Below are 22,928 nucleotides of genomic sequence, written 5' to 3' on the forward strand. Positions count from 1 at the left end.
GTCCTTGTACCCACTTTGCTTGGCACGGGGTCTCCGCCCAGCAGACAATCTGCCAGCGGATGACAGAACAGACAGCCCCCGCCCCCACCCTGTCACCTGTGGCCCCCACCCTGGACCTGCCAGGGGGCGATGAGGCTGTGGGCTGGGAGGGTGGGACTGGAGCAGGCCTGGGCACCCTCTCCACAGCCCATTGCCCAACCCTCCCTTTCCTTGCCACCTGTACAGCCCTGGGCCCTGGGGCCTTGGCTTGCGACAGGGGCCTGGGCCAGATCCCACAGAACAGAGCCCCATTGACGGTGGCCATCAGGGCTGGGTGGGAGAGCAAGCCAGCCCCTGGGTGGTGGGGGCGGCCGTGGGAGCCTGTATCATCCCGTTCCAAGTCAGAAGAGCCCCAGGGGGGAGAAGGTGGCATCCTGCCCCACACAGTCTCGGCTCAGCCCCAGCTCGGGAGCACAGGTGATAACTGGGAGCAGCCCCTCCCTCCCGCTGGGGGAGAGGGGACTCCCCTGGCCCACGGGGCCCCTCCCTCTCTTCCTGGGGCAATGGGGCAGGAGTGTCTGTGAAGCCCAGGAGCCAGCCCAACTGGGAAAAGATAAAAAGCCCAGCGGTGGCACAGCAGCTTACCGCGTTTGCTCTCTGCTCTCCCAGCCTGCACTCCGGCCCCTCTGATGGCCATGAGGTCCTCTGTGGCTCGGCAGACATACTCCACCAAAGGGGGCTTTAGCTCCAACTCCGCAAGCGGAGGAGGTGGCTCCCGGGCCCGCACCAGCTTCAGCTCAGTGACGGTGTCCCGAAGCGGTAGCAGTGGTGGGGGGCCGCGCTGTGGCCCCAGCAAGGGTGGCTTTGGCAGCCGAAGCCTCTATAACTTGGGGGGCAGCAAGAGCATCTCGGTCAGTGTGGCTGGAGGGTCGTCCTCAGGGCGGGCCCTGGGAGGCTTCGGCTTCGGCAGTGGGCCCTATGTGGGGTTGGGGGCCGGCCGGCAGGCAATGGGGCCGGCCTGCCCCCCGGGAGGCATCCAGGAGGTCACTGTCAACCAGAGCCTGCTGACCCCTCTCAACGTGGAGATTGACCCCGAGATCCAGAGGGTGCGCACCCAGGAGCGCGAGCAGATCAAGACCCTCAACAACAAGTTCGCCTCCTTCATCGACAAGGTGACCTGGGGTGGAAGGAGGCAGGGAGGGGCCCTTGGAGTAGAAGCAGGGCCGCTAAGAGAGGGGGTGCTGGGCAGAGGCTGCACACTGTTGTGGGGGGGGTTGATGGGATGACTTTGGAGCTCTCTGGCCTGGCGACAGTCTTCTGGGTCTTACTGTCCTTGCTCAGGTGAACTTGATTCTACTCACGAGGACTGTTGCCGAGCCCGGCTTGACTGTGTTGTGTCTTTCCTACGGTCGTCACTAACACGATCACGCAGTGGCCTGTCGCACGATTAGGGAGTAGACTGTCCTCACGGCTCCTCTTAACAGGGTGGTCCTTAGTGCCTCTGGTCATTTCACAGCTGGGGAAACCGGCTCAAATGTCCAACAAGTTACCCAAGGAGCCCGATCTCTTCCCTGTTCTCTCAGTGTTGGAGAAGGCCTAAGGACAAAGATGTGATCAGGACACGATTGAGGGGGTTGTCCTAGGAGAAGTTACCATTTTGCTTCTCCTATTCCTCCTTGCTGTTCTGGTCAAGAGGCTCAGTTTGGGGTGGACAGTGAAGAGGGTGGTCGCCAGGGCACCATGACCTGGGGGTATAGTTTGATCTGTCCCAGATCGGGAGCATCCTGACTCCTTCCCTGGCCTCCAGACTCACTGGGTGGCTCTTGTACCTGCTCTCTGGCATTTCCAGGTCTGCTTTGCTGCATTGTCTACCTCTACCCCAAGTCCCCAGGCAAGGGGACCATGATGGGGAAAATCCTGGTGGATAACTGTTATCTTAGTTCAGTGACCTAGGGGTTCCCAAACAACATTCGTGTCCTCTTTCTCATGTGAAGCCCACAGTGTCCCATTGTGGGACACCCATAGTGATATTGTGTCCATTTTGAAGAAGAGAAAACAGGACTAGAGAGGGCAAGGGATTTGCCCAGATCATACAGGCACTTGGAGGCAGAGGCAGGCCTGGAACTCAGGTTCATGGGCCCTATGGTCCTTGGCATTGAGAGGTCTTGTCTATGTTTGTGGCAGATGCACCTGCTTCATGGTTCCCAGGCCATGTGACCTTGGGCCTGGGGTGCTGTGGAGGTGGGACCTGGAGAAACCAGATGGCAGGTGAAGCAAGCTGTTCCGCCCACCTCCTCACCTTACCCCCTAGTGACTTTTGGTCCTCCTGTGGGACTGTCCCAGAGGTTAAACAAGCAAAAACCTCTCTCAGGCTCTCAGCATCATGTTCTAGGAGCTGGGGGTCTGTGAGGTTGATCCTGTCCGGTGTCTCTGGCTGGGCAGAGAACCCCCCAGGGGGCCTGTGAAGCCCATGCCATGAGCCCTCTTTTAAGTCTTTAGAGATAGGGCTGGGCATCTATATTTAAAATTAAAAAAAGGTCAAATTTATAGAAAAGTTGCCAGAACAGTACAATATATTCCTATATATTTTTTCACCCAGATTCTCCAAATTTTAAAATTTAATTTAATTTAGTTTAATTTAATCTTAATTCCAGTGTAGTTAACATATAGTGTTATATTAGTTTCACGTGTATATCATAGTGATTCAACACTTCCATACATCACCTGGTGCTCATCACAAGTGCCCTCCTTCATCCCCATCGCCTATTTCCCCCATCCCCCCACCCACTCCTTCCGGTAACCAGCAGTGTGTTCTCTAGAGTTCAGAGTCTGTTTCTTGGTTTGTCTCTTTCTCTCTCTCTTTTTCTTTGCATGTTGTTTTGTTTCTTAAATTCCATATATGAGTGAAATCTTATGGTATTTGTCTTTCTCTGACTGACTTAATTCGCTTTAGATCCACCAATTTTTACGTTTTGTCACATTTGCTTTCTCTTTCCCCACGTGTGTGCGTACACATGTATGTATGTACATATTTGTGTATATACATACATACACATACACCTATATATGCATCTGCATTTTTAACAGTTGATTTTGGTGCAGAATTAGGGTTCAGGAACACTGATCTAGTCTGGTTTACCCAGGACAAGTGGGAAAGGGAGACCCAGAGGTAAGTGACTTGACTGTCATCAACTAGTAAATGACTGAGTTGGGGCATTTGCAGTTTATTAACTCTTTAGAGTCTTTGTCATTGGATTGGACAGTCTTTTCCAGCAAAGACTATTCCCTTAGGAACTCCTCCCCTCAGCAATGCATGGTCCGTGCACTGGCCCTGTGAGGTCCTGGTTAGGGACAGGTGGTGACGATGGGCCCAGTCCTGGGTCCCTCCTGGAGCCAGGGGATGGCACCAGCCCACCACCCTTCTTGCTCTGGCTCAGGTCCGTTTCCTGGAGCAGCAGAATAAGGTGCTGGAGACCAAGTGGGCCCTGCTGCAGGAGCAGGGCCAGAACTTGGGTGTCACCAGGAACAACCTGGAGCCCCTCTTTGAGAACTACTTGGGCAACCTGCGGAGGCAGCTGGACAACCTCCAGAGCGATCGGGGGAGGCTGGACTCAGAGCTGAGGAATGTGCAGGATGTCCTTGAGGACTTCAAGAGCAAGTGAGGAGGACTGGACGGCTGGGCCCATGTGGGGGTGGGGAGGGGATCGCGTGGGCAATCTCCCCAGAGAGGGTCACCCCATTCCCAGGCTCCTGGGTCCAACCTGGGGGAGTGCACAGACAAAGCAGCTTCCCTTGGGTGTCCAGGCCCTGGGCCCATTGTGTACTGGAGAATTGTCCCACTTATTTGTGTATTATTCATAATTTAAAAAATTCTAAGGTAGGGAGAATATGTAAGGAACCTCTATGTTCTTATTACTCAGGTTTAATAATTATTAACTCATAGGCAGTCTTGTTTCATCTATACACCCACTTGATTTTTCTCCTCCTTTATCATCTTGAAACAAATCCCAGCCATCGTGTGATTTCATTCACAGATATTTACTGGCTATATTCATATGGCTCATCAGTATAGCTTGACTTAATCAAACATAAACATAATGCCATAACCACATCTCAGGTTTTTAAAATAGTAATTCCTCAATATCATCGACTATCCATTCTTTTTGAATTTTTGACTGTCCCAAAAATGTCATAAGTTTTAAAAATAGTTTGTTTGAATCAAGATCCAGATAAAGGGCAGATATTATGATGAGTTGATATGTGTATCTATAATTTTAGGGTATAATCTTTCATAACTTTCCCAATAACTTGATACTGGTGATTTCTAACCCTTAAAATCTCAGCAAAAGCAGTTGGAGAGAAGTGAGCTGTTTTAAATGACCTCCTGCCTGTCAAAAGTGAACGCAAAAATAAACCGCAGTTGACACATCGCTGCCTGTTCCTATAAAGCCTCCTATGGGCTCTGATCCAAAGAGATGGCTTGATTGCCATATTATTGCACAAAATCTGGGCCTGTTCCCTCAAAGCGGGTGGGCAGGAATATTTAACGACTGTACCCCAAATTTCTTCACTGGTGGGCTGCATTACAGAACTGCTTCTCAGAGGTGTTCTTAGATAATGTGGGACCCAAGGGGGCTTAAAGCCAAGTGGGTTAAATGTCTTAAAAGGCAGAAGTAGGCTGAGCCTGGCCTGAGTCTTCCTATGTAACAGGTATGAGGATGAAATCAACAAGCGCACTGCAGCGGAGAACGAGTTTGTGCTGCTCAAGAAGGTGAACAGGTGGCAGGGAGTGGGGGAGGTGGTTCTTGGGCTTGCCAAGGTGCTGGGCTGACTCAGAGGGAGGTGAGAGCCCTGGGGGCTGAGGCATCTGCCCTGCTGTCTCTCTTGCCCCCAGGATGTGGATGCTGCGTACATGAGCCGAATGGATCTGCATGGCAAGGTCGGCACCTTGACTGAGGAGCTCGACTTCCTGAATCATCTCTATGAAATGGTGAGATGACCAATAGACAGGGACAATTACGTTTATGTATAGCACTGGGGATTCCCCCTGGAGGTCTGATCTGAATTCACCAGTGCAACTTAACTAGAAGAAGATAGAACTTGGACCTTTCATTTAACACGAACTTCCATGTATTCAGTGCTAAGGATGAGCCCAGACACCGGGCCAAGTTTTACATAATCCTCTCAACAAAGCCACAGTAGAGGTACAGCTATTGTTTCCATTGTATAGTAGGGGACACGGAGGCTCAGGGTAGCTTGCCCATGGTCACTTAGCTAGTTAGAGGCAGTGCCGGAATTAAAACCTGGTTCTTGGACTTCAGAGTCTGACTCGCGCTCCTCTGTTAGACTGTTTCCCTTCTAGACCAGTTTGTAACGGATCAAGGGCTGGAGGAGCAGAGAGGGGCAGAGAAGGGCCTGAGATTCCAGGTTGGTGCAGGAGTTGAGGTGTGGGTAGTGGGTAGATTGCAGGATCCAGGAGGGGTCCCAGGAAACCAGGAGGTTTTGAAGACCAGGGCGAGAGGGCTGAAGTTAACCTGAGTTGATCCTAGCATCCAGGACCTAGACCCAGATTTGGTAGGGGCTTCGTGGCCCACCGTCCCTCCGTGCTGGAGCCCTTTCTCTAACATCGCTGATAGGAGTCATGTAGCCTCGACTTGAATCCTCCTGGTGGTAGGGAGCTCACTATTTTTTAGGGCAGGCATTTTCATTGTTGACCAAATTAGAAAGCTGATTTTAATCTTCTTCCCATGACTTCTGCTCTTGATTGGCCCTGATTCTGCCCTCCAGGCAACAAACCCAGTTGTCTTCTGTGTGGCATATTGTCTTTCACAGGCAACACTTTAGAGGTCAGGATGCTTCAGGGACTGACATCTGTGGCATATGAGGAAGCTGAGGAAACAGCGTTCTTAGTCCAGACTTTGGAAAAGAGTGGGATAGGGAGGGAGCTTACAGACTTGCATTCGTGCACTTAATGTTGCGCTAGTTTATGTGTCATCTTTAGAAGCCATTTCACAATATTTGCTCCTTAAAAAACCCGGGGACTTTTCCACGTGAATGCTTTCAAGTGAGGCATGTATCCATTTGCTTCCAACTTCCTAGATTTGGGCAGTTGAAGTTTTGAAACCAAATGCAAGAGTTAATGAGTCCCATTTTCCCTGTGACATGTGATTATGGTTTCATCTCATCGTCTAGGTAACTGTAGGCACTTTGAAACTCGATTTCCCCTATCCATATGTTGGAGATACCCAACTGGGTAATTGGATGTATTCATGATACCCCAGCTTGGGGTTCTCTGCAGACCTGGTAAACTTTCAGTTCAATGTGAATGTTCATTTCAGTGTATGTGACCAGTGAGCACATTAAAGCCAACAGGGCCAAGAACCGAGTCCTAGTGCAAGAACTAGGTCTTCAGTGGTGCCTTTCTCCCAGGCTGACCTCACTCCACTAATCACTAATTTGTGGTTCAAGTGCCTCAGCTACTTTAAAATCTAGTTGACCATATCATCATCTGGCCCACATCTTTCTGTCTTGTGTTCAAGAATGCTGTGGAAGTCTTGGTCAAGCAATGTCTGTGATGGTCCTTTAGCATTTTAGTAATACAACCACAGGAGAAAATGAAATCTATTTGGCTTGGCCTTTCCTTAGGGAAGTCTTGCTCGTTCTATGCCTCTTACATTTTGTGATTCTAGAAGTTCATAGGAGGTTGACGTCAGGTTTAAGCTGAAGAAGTCTAAATATCATCCCCTTGAAAATGAGGACATTTGCTGTGTCGGGGGTTCTGGAATCTTTCCTGATCTCCATATTTCTTACGGATCTCTGGGAGTATTCATCCCCTTGGCAATCCCATGGCCTCCTAGGATATGCTCCTTTGGCCTGGACCCTTGAGAGTCCCCAACAAGGCCAAGGCCTGTCATACTTTCTGTGGCTGTCTTGGCTTTCTAATTCTTCTCCAGCATCCTGCCCGTTCTAGTTTGATGATTGTTCTCTTTGATGGGAAACAGGTAAATGACATAGCTATTAAATTGTTGGGTTTTGGGGGGGATTTTTCGGGTTAGCCCAATGCTGCCTCTGTTCTTCTCACCTAGAGCTTCCCTACAGCCCTTGTCAGCTGCCTCAGCATTTCCCTGGCTCATCCTTGGCTGTGTTTTTCTCCTTCTAACATCTCTACCTGCCCTGTCAGAATGGAGCTTGTTGGGGAATGTTCTGTGCCATCACGCTGATTTCTTAGGTGCCTCCCAACTTTCTTCTTTATTGGGACCACTGATGGTGGTTTGCTGCTTGGGGATTCCTCCTTCTCTTCTCTTAGGTTCTTTTCTCTTTGGGGCCAGGTCAACAGTGCCTGCCCCCTTTTCTCTAAATGGGTAGGAATTGGCTTTCCTACTGTCTAAAGCACATGCCTGGCATGCCCAGTGTTCTTTCCTTTGCTGTTCCTTATCATTTAATACCACATATTAGTGAGTAGTTTCCACATGGCTCTGGCTTTGGGGGCCCTACAGTCTCAGCACATGGTGTTGAGGCTGTGTTGGGACAGGGACAAGGTGCCTGGTGCAGGCTGTGCCTGACCCTTCCTTATAGGGCTGGGGTAGCTTCAGAGGAGATGGGATTTGAATTTTTGAAGGAAGGGCAGGAATTCTAAAGGAGGAGAAAGAAGGGCCTGCCAGCCAGGGCCCAGCCTGCAGAGTGACATGGACGCAGCATAGAGCACATGTGTCTGGGGAACAGTGGGTGGGCAGGGTAGGGCAGAGAGGGTCTGGGAGAATCAGGTGAGGATTGGGTGGACAGGGAAGGTGGGCTAGGGGCCAAGCCAGGGTTCCTCCCTGTCAGAGTTCCTCATTGCCTACCTGTGCCTCTTTGGGGCTGAGAATGAAGGCCAGAGCAGCTGTTCCTTGCTGCCTCCTGCACGAATCAGCACTCACTAGTTGATTTCAGGCTCTGGTTTTGGTCAAGCTAGATCTCAGGGAAATCCGGAGGGCCACCCACCAAGCCCTGGCATGTCTTACACGGCAGAAAAGCAGCCTCGTGCCCTCCCTCTGGCCCGGATGATCCCTGTGGGACTCAGCCCCTGCGCCGGTGTCAACACTTTGGCTTCTCTGGCTCATTTCCTCCTTGCCCAGAGGCCCTCCACCTGCTCTTCCTCTCACAGTCCCTGGTGTCTGAGGAGACACATACCTTTAATCTACAGAACTCTTCCTTCTCCACTTGTATCAGCTCTGTTTCTTTGGAAAGCCTAACCCTTTTATCCTCTTATTCTATCACTCTAGGTGGTATCTGGTAGATCTTCTTGTCTTAAAAATTCCAATTTGATTTTCCTCGGGACCAAGCTCTGGCATGGGACTGCCGAGGGACCCTGAGCTGGGGAGGGTGAGGGGGTGATGCTGCAAGATGACACTGGCAGAGTGGTCACTGCTGTGGCAAAATGACGTGATCTGTAGCAAATAAGCCTCATGGACGTCTTGACCAACCTTCAGAGAGGTGTGGGCACATAATGCATTTTATTGAGCACCCACCATGGGCCACAAATGGATCTGAATCCTTACATCCACCGCATGAGGAAGGTATTATCACGGGCAGTTTATAAAAGAGGGGGCGGAGGCATCATGAGGCTTCATGACCACCCCGGTCACACAGCTAATGAATGGCAGGCTGGGGACATGAACTTTGCTTTGCCTGTCTCCAGAGCTCATGTCTTTTCACTAAACCACAAACATTTCAGTGATTGGTGTTCGCCCCTTCCTCTTCATCCATCCCACCTTTCAAAAGACAGCGTAACTTAGTAATCTAAATCTATGTCGGTATGGACGGCAGTTCTGGCTTTGGCAGATTTCTTTCTCGATTTCTGCCTATCTCTCTTTTAGTCTGTGTCACCTCAGGTTCTGGTGTCAGACGACCTAGGATTGAGACTGGGCTCCCTGCTTATCAGTTTGTGATTTGGGGCAGGTTACTCTTTGTGCTATTGGAAAAGGGCCTGTAATGAGTTGGTGCCTGTCAAGTGCTTAACACAGCACCTGCCCACAGGAAATTCTCAGTCAGTGAGAGCAGCTGTTATATTCCAGCTCTATCTGTTATAATCCCACTGGCTGCAGGAAAGCTGGAGACAAGACCAGAGCACACAAGGTGTTGACTTTGAGGGGGAAGATTCTCTCCCCTTTGGGAGCCACTGAGGAGCACTGAGGGGATGAGGGATTTGATTGGAGCTGGAGTCTGGGCAGTTTGTCGGCAGCCCAGGGCGGGAAGGACCATGGGTGCGACGAAGACAGAGCTCAGCTAGGAGACCATGCAGATGACCTAGTGATAGAGCTGAACTCAAAGACAGAACACAAAAACTGAACTTGCTGTTCATGGCATCTTTAAATGCCTGTTTATATGTCAAATTCGATGGTCCTAAAAACCCAGGGAGGGTCCAAGAACATCACCATGGTCTATAAATGTCAGTATAGTCTAGAGGAAACCACTTGGGATTTGTTGCTCAACTGATTGATTCCAGTCTGGGCCCCAGGACTGGATGGGATGACCTTGGACCTGGTGACCTTGGATGTGTCACTTCTCTTTCCCAAGCCTCTTTCCTAACCAACCTGTGTCAGGGCCACTGTGAATTGTGGTGCAGGTTGTTAGCTGGCTGAGTGGAGAGTGGGGTTTGAATCAGGCCCATGCTCAGCTCCCCGGGTCCCACTGTCTGCCCCTGCTCAGAGGGGAGACTTTTCCCAAGTTGACAAAAGTGGCCTGGCCTGACTCCCAGGGTGTTCTGAGGATGAAAGGGACTGGCACTGGGTTTGGGTGCAGTACGTACACATTCTTTCCCCTTCTTTAATCTCTGGGAAACCTGTAAATCCACAAAAGGGAAAGATATTTATAAAAATGAGAGCCCCATTTCCCAGCTGGAGGGAATGAGGCCTTTCCTTCTAGGCTGCAGCCTGGGGCAGAGCACAGGCCTCCTGATGCCACCTGGGGACCCCGTCCTTCATCCCTCGGGTGTCTCCTGGGAGCCTGGAGCAGGGACGCTGGTGGCAGCTATCTCTTTCTGCAGGAGCTGAGCCAAGCGCAGACCCACGTGTCTGACACCAGTGTGGTCCTTTCCATGGACAACAATCGCAGACTTGACCTGGACAGCATCATTGCTGAGGTCAAGGCCCAGTATGAGCTGATTGCCCAGAGGAGCAGGGCTGAGGCTGAGGCTTGGTACCAGATCAAGGTGAGAAGAATGGCTGGTCAGGTGTGTGGGCTGGGACAGACAGAACTTCCGCCATTGTGAGAGGCCTGGGGCCAGACACACCCAGCCTACACGGGGTGGGGGTGGGGGTGAGGGTGTGGGGCTCTCGCTGTAAGGGTGGGCCTGGGGCCACTAGTTACCCAGGAGGGCTTGGAACTGACAGATCACTGAGACTTTTTTGGTCTCCAGTATGAAGAGCTGCAGGTGACAGCTGGGAAGCATGGGGACAACCTGCGGGACACTAAGAATGAGATTGCTGAGCTCACCCGCACTGTCCAGAGGCTGCAGGGTGAGGTGGATGCAGTTAAGAAGCAGGTGAGCCTTTGGTTGGGAGCCTGGGGATCAGGCCTGGGTTGGCAGAGGTGGTGACCTTTTCATTGTCACGCTGAGGGGTGAGAACTGCTCTTTTCCTGATGGATGGGACACACTCAAACGCTGGACCATTAAGAGCAACACACTCCTTTTACAGGATAAGAAACAGGCCCGGAGAATGATAAGAACTTGTCCAAGGTCACATTGCATATTAGTGGTGGAGCAGGTGGGATGATCTCCTCCAAGGAGATTGAGCCTATCTCCAGGAGGTCGGAGCAGGAGGCTGACAGTTCAAGTGTCCAGGTCATAGGTGCTGATTCCCTCTAGGATGTGGCTAAAAAGCTTGGGTTTTTCCCCAGATCAGAGTGAAGCATCTGGTTAATGGTGAGGTTATATTCTTTATTCTATCTCTTTGAAGCACTGGGCTGAGTTGCAGCAGGAGGGACTAAGATTAGACTTCAGTAAGGACTTTCCCAGTGGTGCTACATGACCCTGCTTGTGTAATAGTATCTCTTCTCTGAGATGAATATTTCTCCTTTCCTTCTTTCTCAGTTGGGGTTGAGGGGGGGACGGATGGGGAATGGTGATGTCTGGTTTGAGGGCAGAGAGATGGATGTGATGACCCTGGAGGGTGTTCCCAACACCTCTCATCCCTTGGGCAGTGCCAGCAACTGCAGATGGCCATCGCAGAAGCGGAGCAGCATGGGGATATGGCATTGAAGGATGCTCAGAAGAAGCTTGGGGACCTGGACATGGCCCTGCACCAGGCCAAGGAGGACCTGGCTCGGCTGCTGCGCGACTACCAGGCTCTTATGAACGTGAAGCTGGCCCTGGATGTGGAGATCGCCACCTACTGCAAGCTGCTGGAGGGCGAGGAGAGCAGGTGGGGGCCCCCTCCTGCCCTGATTCAGAGGCCTTTCCTGCCCTGCCTGTGGGAGAGCCCGTGTCATCGTCGGTTCTGTGCTGGGGGTAGGGCAAGAAGGGAGGAACCAGGGAGCTGGGCTCCTAACTCATCACCCACGGGAGACTCCATTTGTGTTCACGGCCTCTGCTGCGCCTCTCCTCGGTTGGCACGACAATCAGTAATCCTTACGGTGGTCGGCAGCCCTGCAGAAGTGAGGCTTCTTCCAATACCAGATTCCACCACCTTTGAAGTTTTGAAAAAAAAAAAAAATTAATCATCTCTGTCCTTGGGAAGGCATGAGATGTAAAGAAAGTCACTTGAGCCAGAAACCAGGAAGCTTTGTTTTGGCATGAGCTTTGCTGTCCATGATGTGCATGCAGAGGGAAGGCAGGACAAGGACAGGGGAGGAGGGGGCCACTTGGCCTGCTGTGGCTCTGCTTTCTCTGTCGCACCTGCAAGAAGGTCTGTGAGGCCCAGCACAGCCACGTGCACGTGTTTCTCACATCTTCTGGTCTTGTCTTGTGAGCCCTGGCTCGAGAGTTGACCCACTGAGTTGATCCACCGTGAAGGCAGAGAGTGGGAGGCAGGAAGGAGGGGGAGCGTTTTCACTTGGGCTCCAGGGACCACTGACCCTTCTCCTGATCTTTCTGTTTCTTCAGGATGTCTGGAGAATGTCCCAGTGCAGTCAGCATTTGTGAGTATTTTGCTGCCATGCCCTACCCCACGCCCAGCCCCGGTCCTCTGCTCCATCCACTCAATCTGTCCTTGGCCAGAAGGACATTGCCCTCCACCTGAGCCCCTGGAGACAAGTTCAGGGGTTCCCAAAGAATGAGCTTCCTGCCCCACCTTCCCCATCAGTTTCCTACGGCTCCACTGCCTGCTTGTGTTCCCGTCCCTCACTGGCTTCTGCAAGTCCCCCTCCCTCTTCCAGCGTGGCTGCCCTGCCTCACCCAGACCCTTTGCCTTGCAGCGGTGACTGGCAACTCCACCACGGTGTGCGGAGGCGGTGCGGCTGGCTTCGGGGGTGGCATGTCCCTGGGCGGGGGAGGGGGTGCTGGCAAGGGTGGATTCGGCACCAATGTGGGCTACGGCACTGTCAAGGGAGGGCCCGTCTCTGGGGGCACCTCCATCCTGAGGAAGACCACCACGGTCAAGACGTCGAGCCGGAGGTATTAGCTGCCCAGCAGTGCAAGCTGGGGCCCCTGCAGTTTCCTTTTTGCTCTACTCACCCCACCTCTGCTGCCCTCCCCACCCGCCTCCATAGGAGCGGGAACAGCCCCAGGACCACAGGTCCGGTGTATTTGCATGCCAGACTCTTTGCCTGTGACCTGCATTTTGGGAAGGTTCAAATCTACCCACATTTTCTCCTTGCTTTTGCAATGTGATGGGAGGGGAAGTTAAGGCCACCACCTTGAGTGATGTATTTGAGTGATTTGGGGGTGACCTTTTGACCACTGAGAGAGGTTGGATTTCTCTCAATTCCTCTATTCTTCTGCCTGCATTCAGGGAAGGCTGGGGGAGGAAGGAGGAAAGTTGGGAGTGGTCCCCGAAGGCCTTTCAACCTCCCCAGTCTCCACCAGACTCAACCCCTCTCTGAATCTATCCATGCCTGGCTCTCCTGTCTGTGCCTGTGATGTATCTCAATAAATGGCAACTGCTGCTAGCTGTCTGTGGCTCCAGTCTGTCCTGCCTGGGGGACTGAAATTGCCAACCACACGCTCACCATGCCCCATGCTACTCACCATGCTAGAAGCACACCAGCTGATACCATTACCACTGTAGGCCTTGGCTCTTACTCTCTCCTTTGTGGAGCTCACAGGAGAAGGCTTGAAGAAATATATAAGTTGTTCAAGGCAGGACCCGGCCACTGAGCAGATGCCTATTACCAGCCCATCCCCTGATGCCACTGAGTCCTCTGCTAACTCTGTGGGGCAGGCAGCATGATTGTTCAGTGGAGAGATCCTGGGCTTCAGAACTGGGCAGACTTGGGTTTAAATCCCAGTTCTGCCAGTTACTGTGTGACCCTGGGCAAGTCACTTAAATTCTCTGAGCCCCACTTTCCTCCTTTGTAAAAGCAAGGTGTGATGAGAATATGTGTAAAGCCCCTGGCTAATGAGGGTCTTAATAGGACCAGTTCCTTTGCTTCCCCTCCCTCTGGCTCCTGGTTTCCCACCTAACTTATCACTGAGCAGTCCGATGGCTTCTCTCTCAGCCTTCATACCTGGTCATCAATAAGAATCTACATTTTCCTAACAATAGCAGGATACATATTTTTCTCAAGCACACATGGAACGTTTTCTAGGATAGATCATATGTCAGGCCACAAAACCAGTCTTAGCAAATCCAGGAAGACTGAAATCATACCAAGTATCTTCTCTGGCCTTGATGGTATGAACCTAGAAGTCAATAACAGGAGGAAAGTGAGAAATTCGTGAACATGTGGAAATTAAACAGCATTTTCCTCAACAACCAATGGATTAAAAAAGAAATTAAAGGAGAAATAAGAAAGTATCTTGAGACAAACAGAAATGGAAAAATAACAAACTAAACCTTATGGGATGCCATACAAGCAGTTCTCAGAGGGAATTTTATAGCCATAAACACATACAGCAAGAAACCAGAAAGACCTCAAATAAACCACCTAACTTGACACTTCAAGGAACTAGAAGATGAACAACAAACTAAGCTCAAATTTAGCAGAAGGAAAGAAATGATAGATTACAGCAGAAATAAATGAAATAAGGAATAGGAAAGATTAACCAAACTAAGAGTTGCTTTTTTGAAGAGATAAAATAGACAAACCCTTAGCTAGACTCACCAAGGAAAAGAGAGAGAAGATCCAAATTAACAAAATTATAAATGAAAAAGGAGGTGCAATCACTGATAACATAGAAATGCAAAGGATCATAAAAGGCTCCTCTGAACATCTACATGACAACAATCTGGGCATCCTACAAGAAATGGCTACACTCCTAGAAACATACAACCTACTAAGACTGAATCAGAAAGATATAGAAAATCTGAGTAGACCAGTTACTTGTCGGGAGATTGAATCAGTCATCAAAAATTTCCTAACAAAGAGAAGTCCAGGACCAGATGGCTTCACTGGTGGATTTCACTGAACATTTAAAGAAGGATGAATCCAATCCTTTTCAAACTCTTCTAAAAAATAGAAGAGAAGGGGTCACTCCCAAACTCATTTTACCAGGCCATCAATGAATATAGATGCAAAAATTCTCAAGAAAATACTAGCAACAACTTCTTGCTAGACACATCTCCAAAGAAAAGAGAAACAAAAGCAAAATGAACTATTGGGACTTCATCAAGATAAAAAGCTTTTGCACAGCCAAGGAAACAGTCGACAAAACCAAAAGGCCAGCTACGGAATGGGATAAGAGATTTGCAAATGTCTTATCAGATAAAAGGCTAGTGTCCAAAATCTATAAAGAACTTATCAAACTCAACACCCAGAAAACAAAGAATCCAGTCAAGAAATGGGCAGTAGACATGAATAGACATTTCTCCAAACAAGACATACAAATGGCCAACGGACACATGAAAAAATGCTCAACATCACTTGGCATCAGGGAAATACAAATAAAAACCACAATGAGATACCACTTCACACCAGTCGGAATGGCTAAAATTAACAAGTCTGGAAACGACAGATGTTGGTGAGGATGTGGAGAAAGGGGAACCCTCTTACACTGTTGGTGGGAATGCAAGCTGGTGCAGCTACTCTGGAAAACAGTATGGAGGTTCCTCAGAAAGTTAAAAGTAGAGACCCAGCAACTGTACTACTAGGTATTTATCCAAAGGACACAAACATAGTGATTTGAAGGGACACATGTACCCCAATGTTTATAGCAACAATGTCCACAATAGCCAAATATGGACAGAACCCAAATGTCCATTGACAGATGAAGGGATAAAGAAAATGTGGTGTGTATATATGCAATGGAATATTGCTCAGCCATCAAAAAGAATGAAATCTTGCCATTTGCAATGACATGGACAGAACTAGAGCGAAATAAGTCAGTCAGAGAAAAACAAATACCATATGATTTCATTCATATGTGGAATTTAAAGATGAACATAGGGGAAGGGAAGGAAAAATAAAATAAGATGAAAATTGAGAGGGAAGCAAACCGTAAGAGACCATGAACTCTAGGAAACAAACTGAAGGTTGCTAGAGGGGAGGTGGGTGGGAGGGAAGAATAATTGGGTGATGGGCATTAAGGAGGGCACTTGATGTAATGACCACTGGGTGTAATATGCCATTGATGAATGATTAAATTCTACCTCTGAAACTACTAAAAAAATAAAAAACAAAAATAAAAGGAAAATACTAGCAAGCTGAATTCAGCAGCACATTAAAAGGACCATACACCATGATCAAGTGGGACTCATCCCTGGCATACAAAGTTGGTTCAACATACGCAAATCAATAAATGTTACATATCACATTAATATAATGAAAGATAAAAATCATCTGATCATCTCAATAAATGCAGAAAAAGCTTTTAAAAAAACTCAACACCCATTCATGATAAAAACTATCAACAAGCAAGGCCATGTATAATAAGCCCACAGCTAACATCATACCCAGTGGTGAAAGGTTAAAAACTTTTCCTCTAAGACCAGGATCAAGACAAGGGTGCCCACTCTTATGGCTCCTATTTAACAAAGGACTGGCAATCCTTACCTGAGAAATCAGGCAAGAAAAAAAAAATGAAGCCATCAGAATTGGAAAAGGAAGAAGTAAGATTGTCTCTCTTTGTAGATGATATGACTTTATATATAGAAAATCTTAAAGACTCTACCAAATAACCTTAGATCTAATCAATGAATTTAGTAAAATTGAAGGATACAAAATCAATATACAAAAATCAGTAGTGTTCCTATACACTAACAATGAATTATCTGAAAGAGAAATTATGAAAATGATCCCATTTACAATAGCATCAAAACCAACAAAATATTTAGGAATAAATTTAACCAAGGAAGAGAAAGATCTGTACACTGGAAACTGTAAGACATTGATGAAAGAAATTGGAGAAGATATAAACACATGGAAAGATATCTGTGTGTATGGATTGGAAGAATTAATATTGTTAAACCTGCCATACTACCCAAAGCCATCTGTAGATTCAATGCAATCCCTATCAAGATTCCAATAGCTTTTTTTTTTTTACAGAAATAGAAAAAACAATAGTAAATTTTCTGTGGAACTATAAAAGAATAGTCAAAGCAATCCTGAGAAAGAAGAACAAAGCTGGAGGCATCACACTTCCTGATTTCAAACTATATTATAAAGCTATACTAATCAAAACAGTATGGTACCAACATAAAAACAGACACAGAGACCAATAGAACAGAATCAAGAGTCCAAAAATAATCCATTCATGCATATATAGTCAACTAAAATTTGACCAAGGAGCCAAGAATACTCAGTGGAGAAAAGACAGTCTATTCAAACAAATGATGCTGGGAAAATTGGATATTCACATGTAAAAGAATAAAACTATTTTATGCTACTCACAAAAATTAACTCTTTAGTGGATTAAAGACTTAAATGTAAGACTTAAAACCATAAAGCTCCTAGAAGAAAACATAGGGAAAAAGTTTCTTGACAGGGGTCTTGGCAATGATCTTTTTTAGGATATGACACCTAAAGTGTAAACAACAAAATAAAAAATAAGTGGGACTATATCAAAGTAAAAAGCTTCCACACAGCAAAAGAAATAATCAACAAAATGAAAAGGCCTCCCATGGATTGGGAAAAAAATATTTGCAAATCATATATCTGATAAGGGGTTCATATCCAAAATATATAAATAACTTATACAACTCAAAAGCAGAAAATCCAAATAATCCCATGAAAAAATGGGCAGAGGACCTGAACAGACATTTTCCCAAAGAAGATATTCAAATAGCCAACAGGTACATGAAAAGGTGTTCAATGTCACTCATCATCAGGGAAATGCAAATCAAAACCACAATGAGATAGCACCCCATGCTTGTTCGGATGGCTCTCATCAGAAAGACAAGAGGGACCAAATGCTAGTGTCGATGTGGAGATGAAGGGAACCCTGTGCACTGCTGGTGGGAATGTGAACTGGTGGAGCCACTATGAAAAACAGTGTGCAGGGGCCTCAAAAAGTTAAAAATATTGCTATAAACATCTGGGTGCACGTACCCCTTCGTATCCCTACATTTGTATCTTTGGGATAAAAACACAATAGCCAAACTCTGGACAGAGCCAAGATGTCCATCGACAGATGAATGGATAAAGAAGATTTGGTGTATATATATACAATGGAATATTATGCAGCCATCAAAAGAAATGAAATCTTGCCATTTGCAACAACGTGGATGGAACTGGAGGGTAATATGCTGAGCGAAATAAGTCAATCAGAGAAAGACAAGTATCATATGACCTCACTGATATGAGGAATTCTTAATCTCAGGAAACAAACTGAGGGTTGCTGGAGTGGAGAGGGGTGGGAGGGATGGGGTGGCTGGGTGATAGACATGGGGGAGGGTATGTGCTATGGTGAGCGCTGTGAATTGTGTGAGACTGATGAATCACAGACCTGTACCTCTGAAACAAATGATACATTTTATGTTAAAAAAAAGAAGATAGTAGGAAGGGAAAAATGAAGGGGAGGATTGAAGGGGGATATAAACCATGAGAGACTATGGACTCTGAGAAACAAACTGAGGGTTCTAGAGGGGAGGGGGGTGGGGGGATGGGTTAGCCTGGTGGTGGGTATTGAGGAGGGCACGTTCTGCATGGAGCACTGGGTGTTACACGCAAACAATGAATCATGGAACACGACATAAAAAACTAATAATGTAATGTATGGTGATTAACATAATAAAATTTTTAAAAAAGTTAAAAATAGAACTACCATATGATCTAGAATTCCACTTCTGGGAATATATCTGAAGGAAACAAAATCACGATGCTGGAGATCTCTGTACCCCCATGTTCATGGCAGCATCATTTACAATGGCCAACACATGCAACAACCTAAGTGTTCATCAGTGGATGAGTGGCTAAAGAACATGTGGTATATAATACAACAGAATACTATTCAGCCATAAAAAAGAAGGCAATCCTGACATTTGAGACAAAATGGATGGACCTTGGGGACATTATGCTAAGCGAAATAAGTCAGACAGAGAAAGACAAATACTGTATGCTCTTGTTTATTTGTGGAATCTAAAAAAAAATGTCTGATAAAGAGATCAGATGTGTGATTACCAGAAGTGAGGGCTGGGGGAAGGGGGAATTGAATGAAAGTGGTCAGAGGGTGCAAACTTCCAGTTATAAGAGAAATATATTCTGGGTATGTAATGTACAAAATAATAACTATAGTTAACAATGCTGTATGGAAATTTGCTATGAGGGTAAGTCCTGAAAGTTCTCATCAGAAGGAAAAAGTTTTTTTGTAACTATGTAGGTGATAGATGTTAATTAATCTTATTTTGATAATCACTTTGCAATAGACACATATGCCAAGTCATTCTGCTCTACACCTTAAACAGTTGTGTGTCAATTATATCTTAATAAAAACTGGAAAAAATCCACATTTTAATTGGACTTTGTGGTTCAGAAATATATTACTTTGCCCGTGACTTTCAAGCAGTCGCAGAAGTCAGTAGGGGGAGCACGTGATAGCCCATTTTACAGGTGAGGCAATTAAGGCACACAGAAGTTAACTCTTGCACCAGCAGCCATATAGCTGGTTAGTGGTGTCAAGGGCTGCTGATTTCAAGCCCTGTGCCCTTTCTCCATGAGGCTACCTCTGTCCCACCCCTGCGTCCCTTTCTCTCCAAATCTTTTTTTTTTTTAAAGATTTTATGTATTTATTTCAGAGAGAGAGAATGAGAGAGAGCACATGAGAGGGGGGAGGGGCAGAGGGAGAAGCAGACTCCCTGCCGAGCAGGGAGCCCGATGCGGGACTCGATCCTGGGACTCCAGGATCGTGACCTGAGCCGAAGGCAGTCGCTTAACCAACTGAGCCACCCAGGCGCCCACCTTTCTCTCCAAATCTTATTGGTCCTTTCCCTATCATGTCTCTCTGAGTCACCCCTTTTCCTCTCCATCTTCACAGCTCCCTACTCTAAGCCTGGACCCCACTCCTCATTCCACACCCAACTGGTCTATGCCCTCCACAACCCCAAAACCCTGCCGCCAAATCAGTGTGCCTGAGTCGAGGCTATCGTTGTACCCACCTCTTCCTGGGCAACCTTAGAACTCCTGTTGGAATGAATCCTTCTTGATATTGCCAGCATTCTGAGCCTGGCCACCCCGTCCTCCTTGGAAGAGCCCAGACATGCCCTGTGAAAACTTCCTCCAGGGTTACGGGAAGGCCAGCAGAGGGATTTTGAGCCAAACCCTAAACCACAGCTTAGGAATATAAAGTCTTAGCACTTAGCAAAACCAGCTCACCTGGTTACCAACCTGAGTGGTCTCTAGCTTGGGAAACAGTCACACTTACAGAGCGATGCTTCTCTTCTAGGGGTTGGAGTGTAGAACACCCCCCATGTCCGACACCTTCTAGGAATGATAGCTAATGTTCACGGAGTGCTTGCTGTGGGCTGGAACTGCTGTTAACCCTCTAACTAATCACTCTTCACAACAGCCTCTGATAGAAGTACATCTTGCAGAAGAGGACATTGAGGTACAGAATGGCTAAGTAACTCGTCTAAGGTCACACAGCCAGTAAGTAGCAGAGCTGGGTATGGAACCTAAGCAATCCGATTCCAGAGCCCAAGTTCTTAACAACTGGGTTATGCCACTTTTATAGAAAAAGAAACAGAGAAGCAGGGGGTACTGGAGCTGGAAGGGATTTTGGATGGGATCTAGTCCAAACTTTTCATTTTATAGGTGAGAAAACAGGTAGAGAGCCCTGGGGAGCTTGCGCATGGTAGAGTAAAACAAGCAGATGGTTTCATTGAAATTATATTTTAGAGCTTAAAACCTAAATGGAGACATTTGGATTATCATGCAATAACACTCCAAGATTATATCACTTGTCAGGAAGCTCCACTGACAACAACATATTACTTAGAAATACTCGTTGAAGACTGGGAATGGCCTGGACACAGGGGTTCCCACACCAAGTTCCTGGAGCCTGAGGACCCCAGGGGCTGCTCAGGGGTGCAGGCAGTGGGTGAGAACCTCACAGCCCTCCGCTCTGCACCGATCGGAGCATATCTCCTTTTGTCTGTTTTACAAATGGGGCCAGGCATGGTTTTGATGACAAGAATGGCTTTGCTGTCAAAATGTGTCAGGTAACCCCTGCTTGCTCATGCCCAGGGTGGGAAAGGGGAGACCCCGTGCACAGAACCCTTCCCCCCACCCCGGGATGTAGGAGTCCCACCTCTCACTGATCTCCCTGGCCCCTTCCCGAAATGCTGACTGGTCCTTTTCTTTAGAGTCTCTAATCCCCAATTGGCTCTGGCTCCCCAAAGAGTGACTCAGACCCCATGTGGCGGCCGAGGCCCGGTGACAGGGCACAGACCGGCCAGGGAGGGTGGGGGCGCTTCTCACAGCACACAGCAGCTTCGGGGCTGAGTGAAAGACCTCGGGATCCCCATAATCCCAAGCTGAAAGCCCAGAGCAAACCCTCCCTCCCGCCTCTGCTTCACACCCCTGTCAGCTGCTCATCCTCTTTGATAAAGTCAGGAACAGCGCCAGGTGAGGGAGGGTCATGGAGGACAGCAGTGGAAGCTGTGGGGGTGGGCTGGGGACCAGCTTCTAGCCACTGCGGTCTGCTAGAGTCGCCTCGTCCAGTCTCCTGACTCCAGCCCAGGATGGGCAGCAGGTTTCTCCTTTTTCCAGGGAAAGACCCCCATCGCTGCCTCTCTCATTGGAGGGTGAAATCCCTCTTGCAGACCGACCATATGTCTACCCTCAATTTTGCAGGCTACAGTTTGAGGTTTTGTGAACTTCTGACAATTCTGACTTAATAAAGCCACAGAATATGGCTCTTGTCTGGAATTTTCTTCCTGTTTGGTTTGGGTTTATTGTAGGATTCGTAATTAAGTTAATTTGGATTTGGTTAATTGAAGGACACAGAATTGGCCCCTCGGGACGACGTCCTACCTTATTGGATACTTGCAAGGGCAGGGTCACCTACACCGAGCAACCTATCATATGACAAAAGCAAGGACAGAAGGAGCAGAGACAGCTCTGCAGAATATGCAGCGTGCTGGTCAAGACCTGTTGCCGTTCTGGTGGATCATAAGCTACGGTCTGTAGAAGATGCTGGTTTTTTTTTTCTGCAGGTATCATGTGGGGCAGAGTCACTGATGTAAAGCACTGTGGTGTAGAGGTTAAGGTCACAAGCTTTGCAGTTAGACCCAGAGGTCTGGCTTCCCACTGCTATCACGTCCTAGCTGTGTGAGCCCAGGCAAGTTACGTAACCTCTCTGAGCCTCAAAGTCTGCAGCTCTAAACTGAGCATAGCACCACCTCTTTCCAGGGTTGTTGTGAGGAGTGGAATTGTTCTAAGAAAGGCACCTGGTGTCCAGCACATAATGGCAGCTCTAAACGAGAGTCCCTTCTATCTGTAAAGCACTACGGCCTTCCCCTTGTCTTATTTTTCTTTAAATCTCAGGATGGTATGTGCCTTGATTTAGCGTTAGCTTCATGAGAAGTACCTCAATTGAGAAGTACCCACAGGCACAAAATTAGATTGATTATATATTATATATTATCCCTGCCCCCCAATCCCTTCTACCCCTACTTTCTTTCTTTCTTTCTTTTTTAATATTTTATTTATTTATTTGACAGAGAGAGAGCATAAGCAGGGGGAGCGGGAGAGCCACCAGGAGCCATCAGGAGCCACCTTGGGGCTTCACCTTTGCAGATGCAAACCCTCCTCCTAGCCCATGAAAGTTCTCATCAACCCTCCAGGGGCAAGAGAACGGAGCGGTGAGTGGGAGGTGCAGAGGGTCTGAGCTCCGGGCCCTCACTCAGGCTGTGATCCTGGTGGCCTTCTCATCTCCTCTCGGGGCAGGACAGCTGAGAATCAGACTTCAGCTTTCCAAGGCGGGGGTTGCTGCCAGATCTCCTCTGTTCCCATAGCGGCAGCCCCAGATACCTAGAGTAGCTCCATCTTCCTTCCCAGCCCTGCCCACGCCTGGGGTCAGGGTGGAAGTCAGTAGACCCTGGGATATCAGTGCCCTCAGAGCCCCCTTGACCTGAATGGTCAGTTCGGTTAGGTTTGTTCAGGTGCCTGATTCTGGATTGGCTGCTGTAGAAATTAGACAACTGACTTCATACTAGGCAGGATGATACAGTGAGAGGCTGGGGGTGCAGAGCCTTTGGGACCAGATTGGTGTGAGTTCAAGTCCTGGCTCCACCACGTGTGACTGTGTGACCCCTCGGAGACCTTTTAGGAAGGTAGAATGGTGCCATGGGTATAAAGCACTTGGCACAGGGCTGGCACAAAGCTGGCACTCAATAAATACTCACTGAAAGAAGGAGTGAAGGTTCCGCTGCATCCCT

The 22,928-nt window shown here is 48.1% G+C and overlaps 1 protein-coding gene across 1 annotated transcript; it reads left to right on the forward strand.

Moving 5' to 3' along the window:
* Positions 1 to 668: 668 nt before the first annotated feature.
* Positions 669 to 13,065, forward strand: KRT79 (keratin 79). Its single transcript, XM_035002014.1, has 9 exons — positions 669 to 1,151; positions 3,417 to 3,637; positions 4,690 to 4,750; positions 4,874 to 4,969; positions 10,004 to 10,168; positions 10,376 to 10,501; positions 11,161 to 11,381; positions 12,062 to 12,096; positions 12,373 to 13,065. Exons 1-9 carry the CDS (start codon positions 669 to 671, stop codon positions 12,576 to 12,578), a joined length of 1,614 nt encoding a protein of 537 aa, XP_034857905.1. The 3' UTR covers positions 12,579 to 13,065.
* Positions 13,066 to 22,928: the final 9,863 nt, after the last annotated feature.

The sequence above is a fragment of the Mirounga leonina genome, unplaced genomic scaffold (genome assembly GCF_011800145.1).
Source record: "Mirounga leonina isolate KUSES-001 unplaced genomic scaffold, KU_Mleo_1.0 Mir_126, whole genome shotgun sequence".
NCBI lineage: Eukaryota > Metazoa > Chordata > Mammalia > Carnivora > Phocidae > Mirounga > Mirounga leonina.

Excerpts from the sequence above, each read along its gene's own strand:
- KRT79 (XM_035002014.1), top strand. The coding sequence starts at position 669 with ATGGCCATGAGGTCCTCTGTGGCTCGGCAGACATACTCCACCAAAGGG. Across the intron at positions 4,751-4,873 it reads AGTTTGTGCTGCTCAAGAAG|GATGTGGATGCTGCGTACAT; the intron begins GTGAACAGGTGG and ends TCTTGCCCCCAG. Across the intron at positions 12,097-12,372 it reads TCCCAGTGCAGTCAGCATTT|CGGTGACTGGCAACTCCACC; the intron begins GTGAGTATTTTG and ends TTTGCCTTGCAG.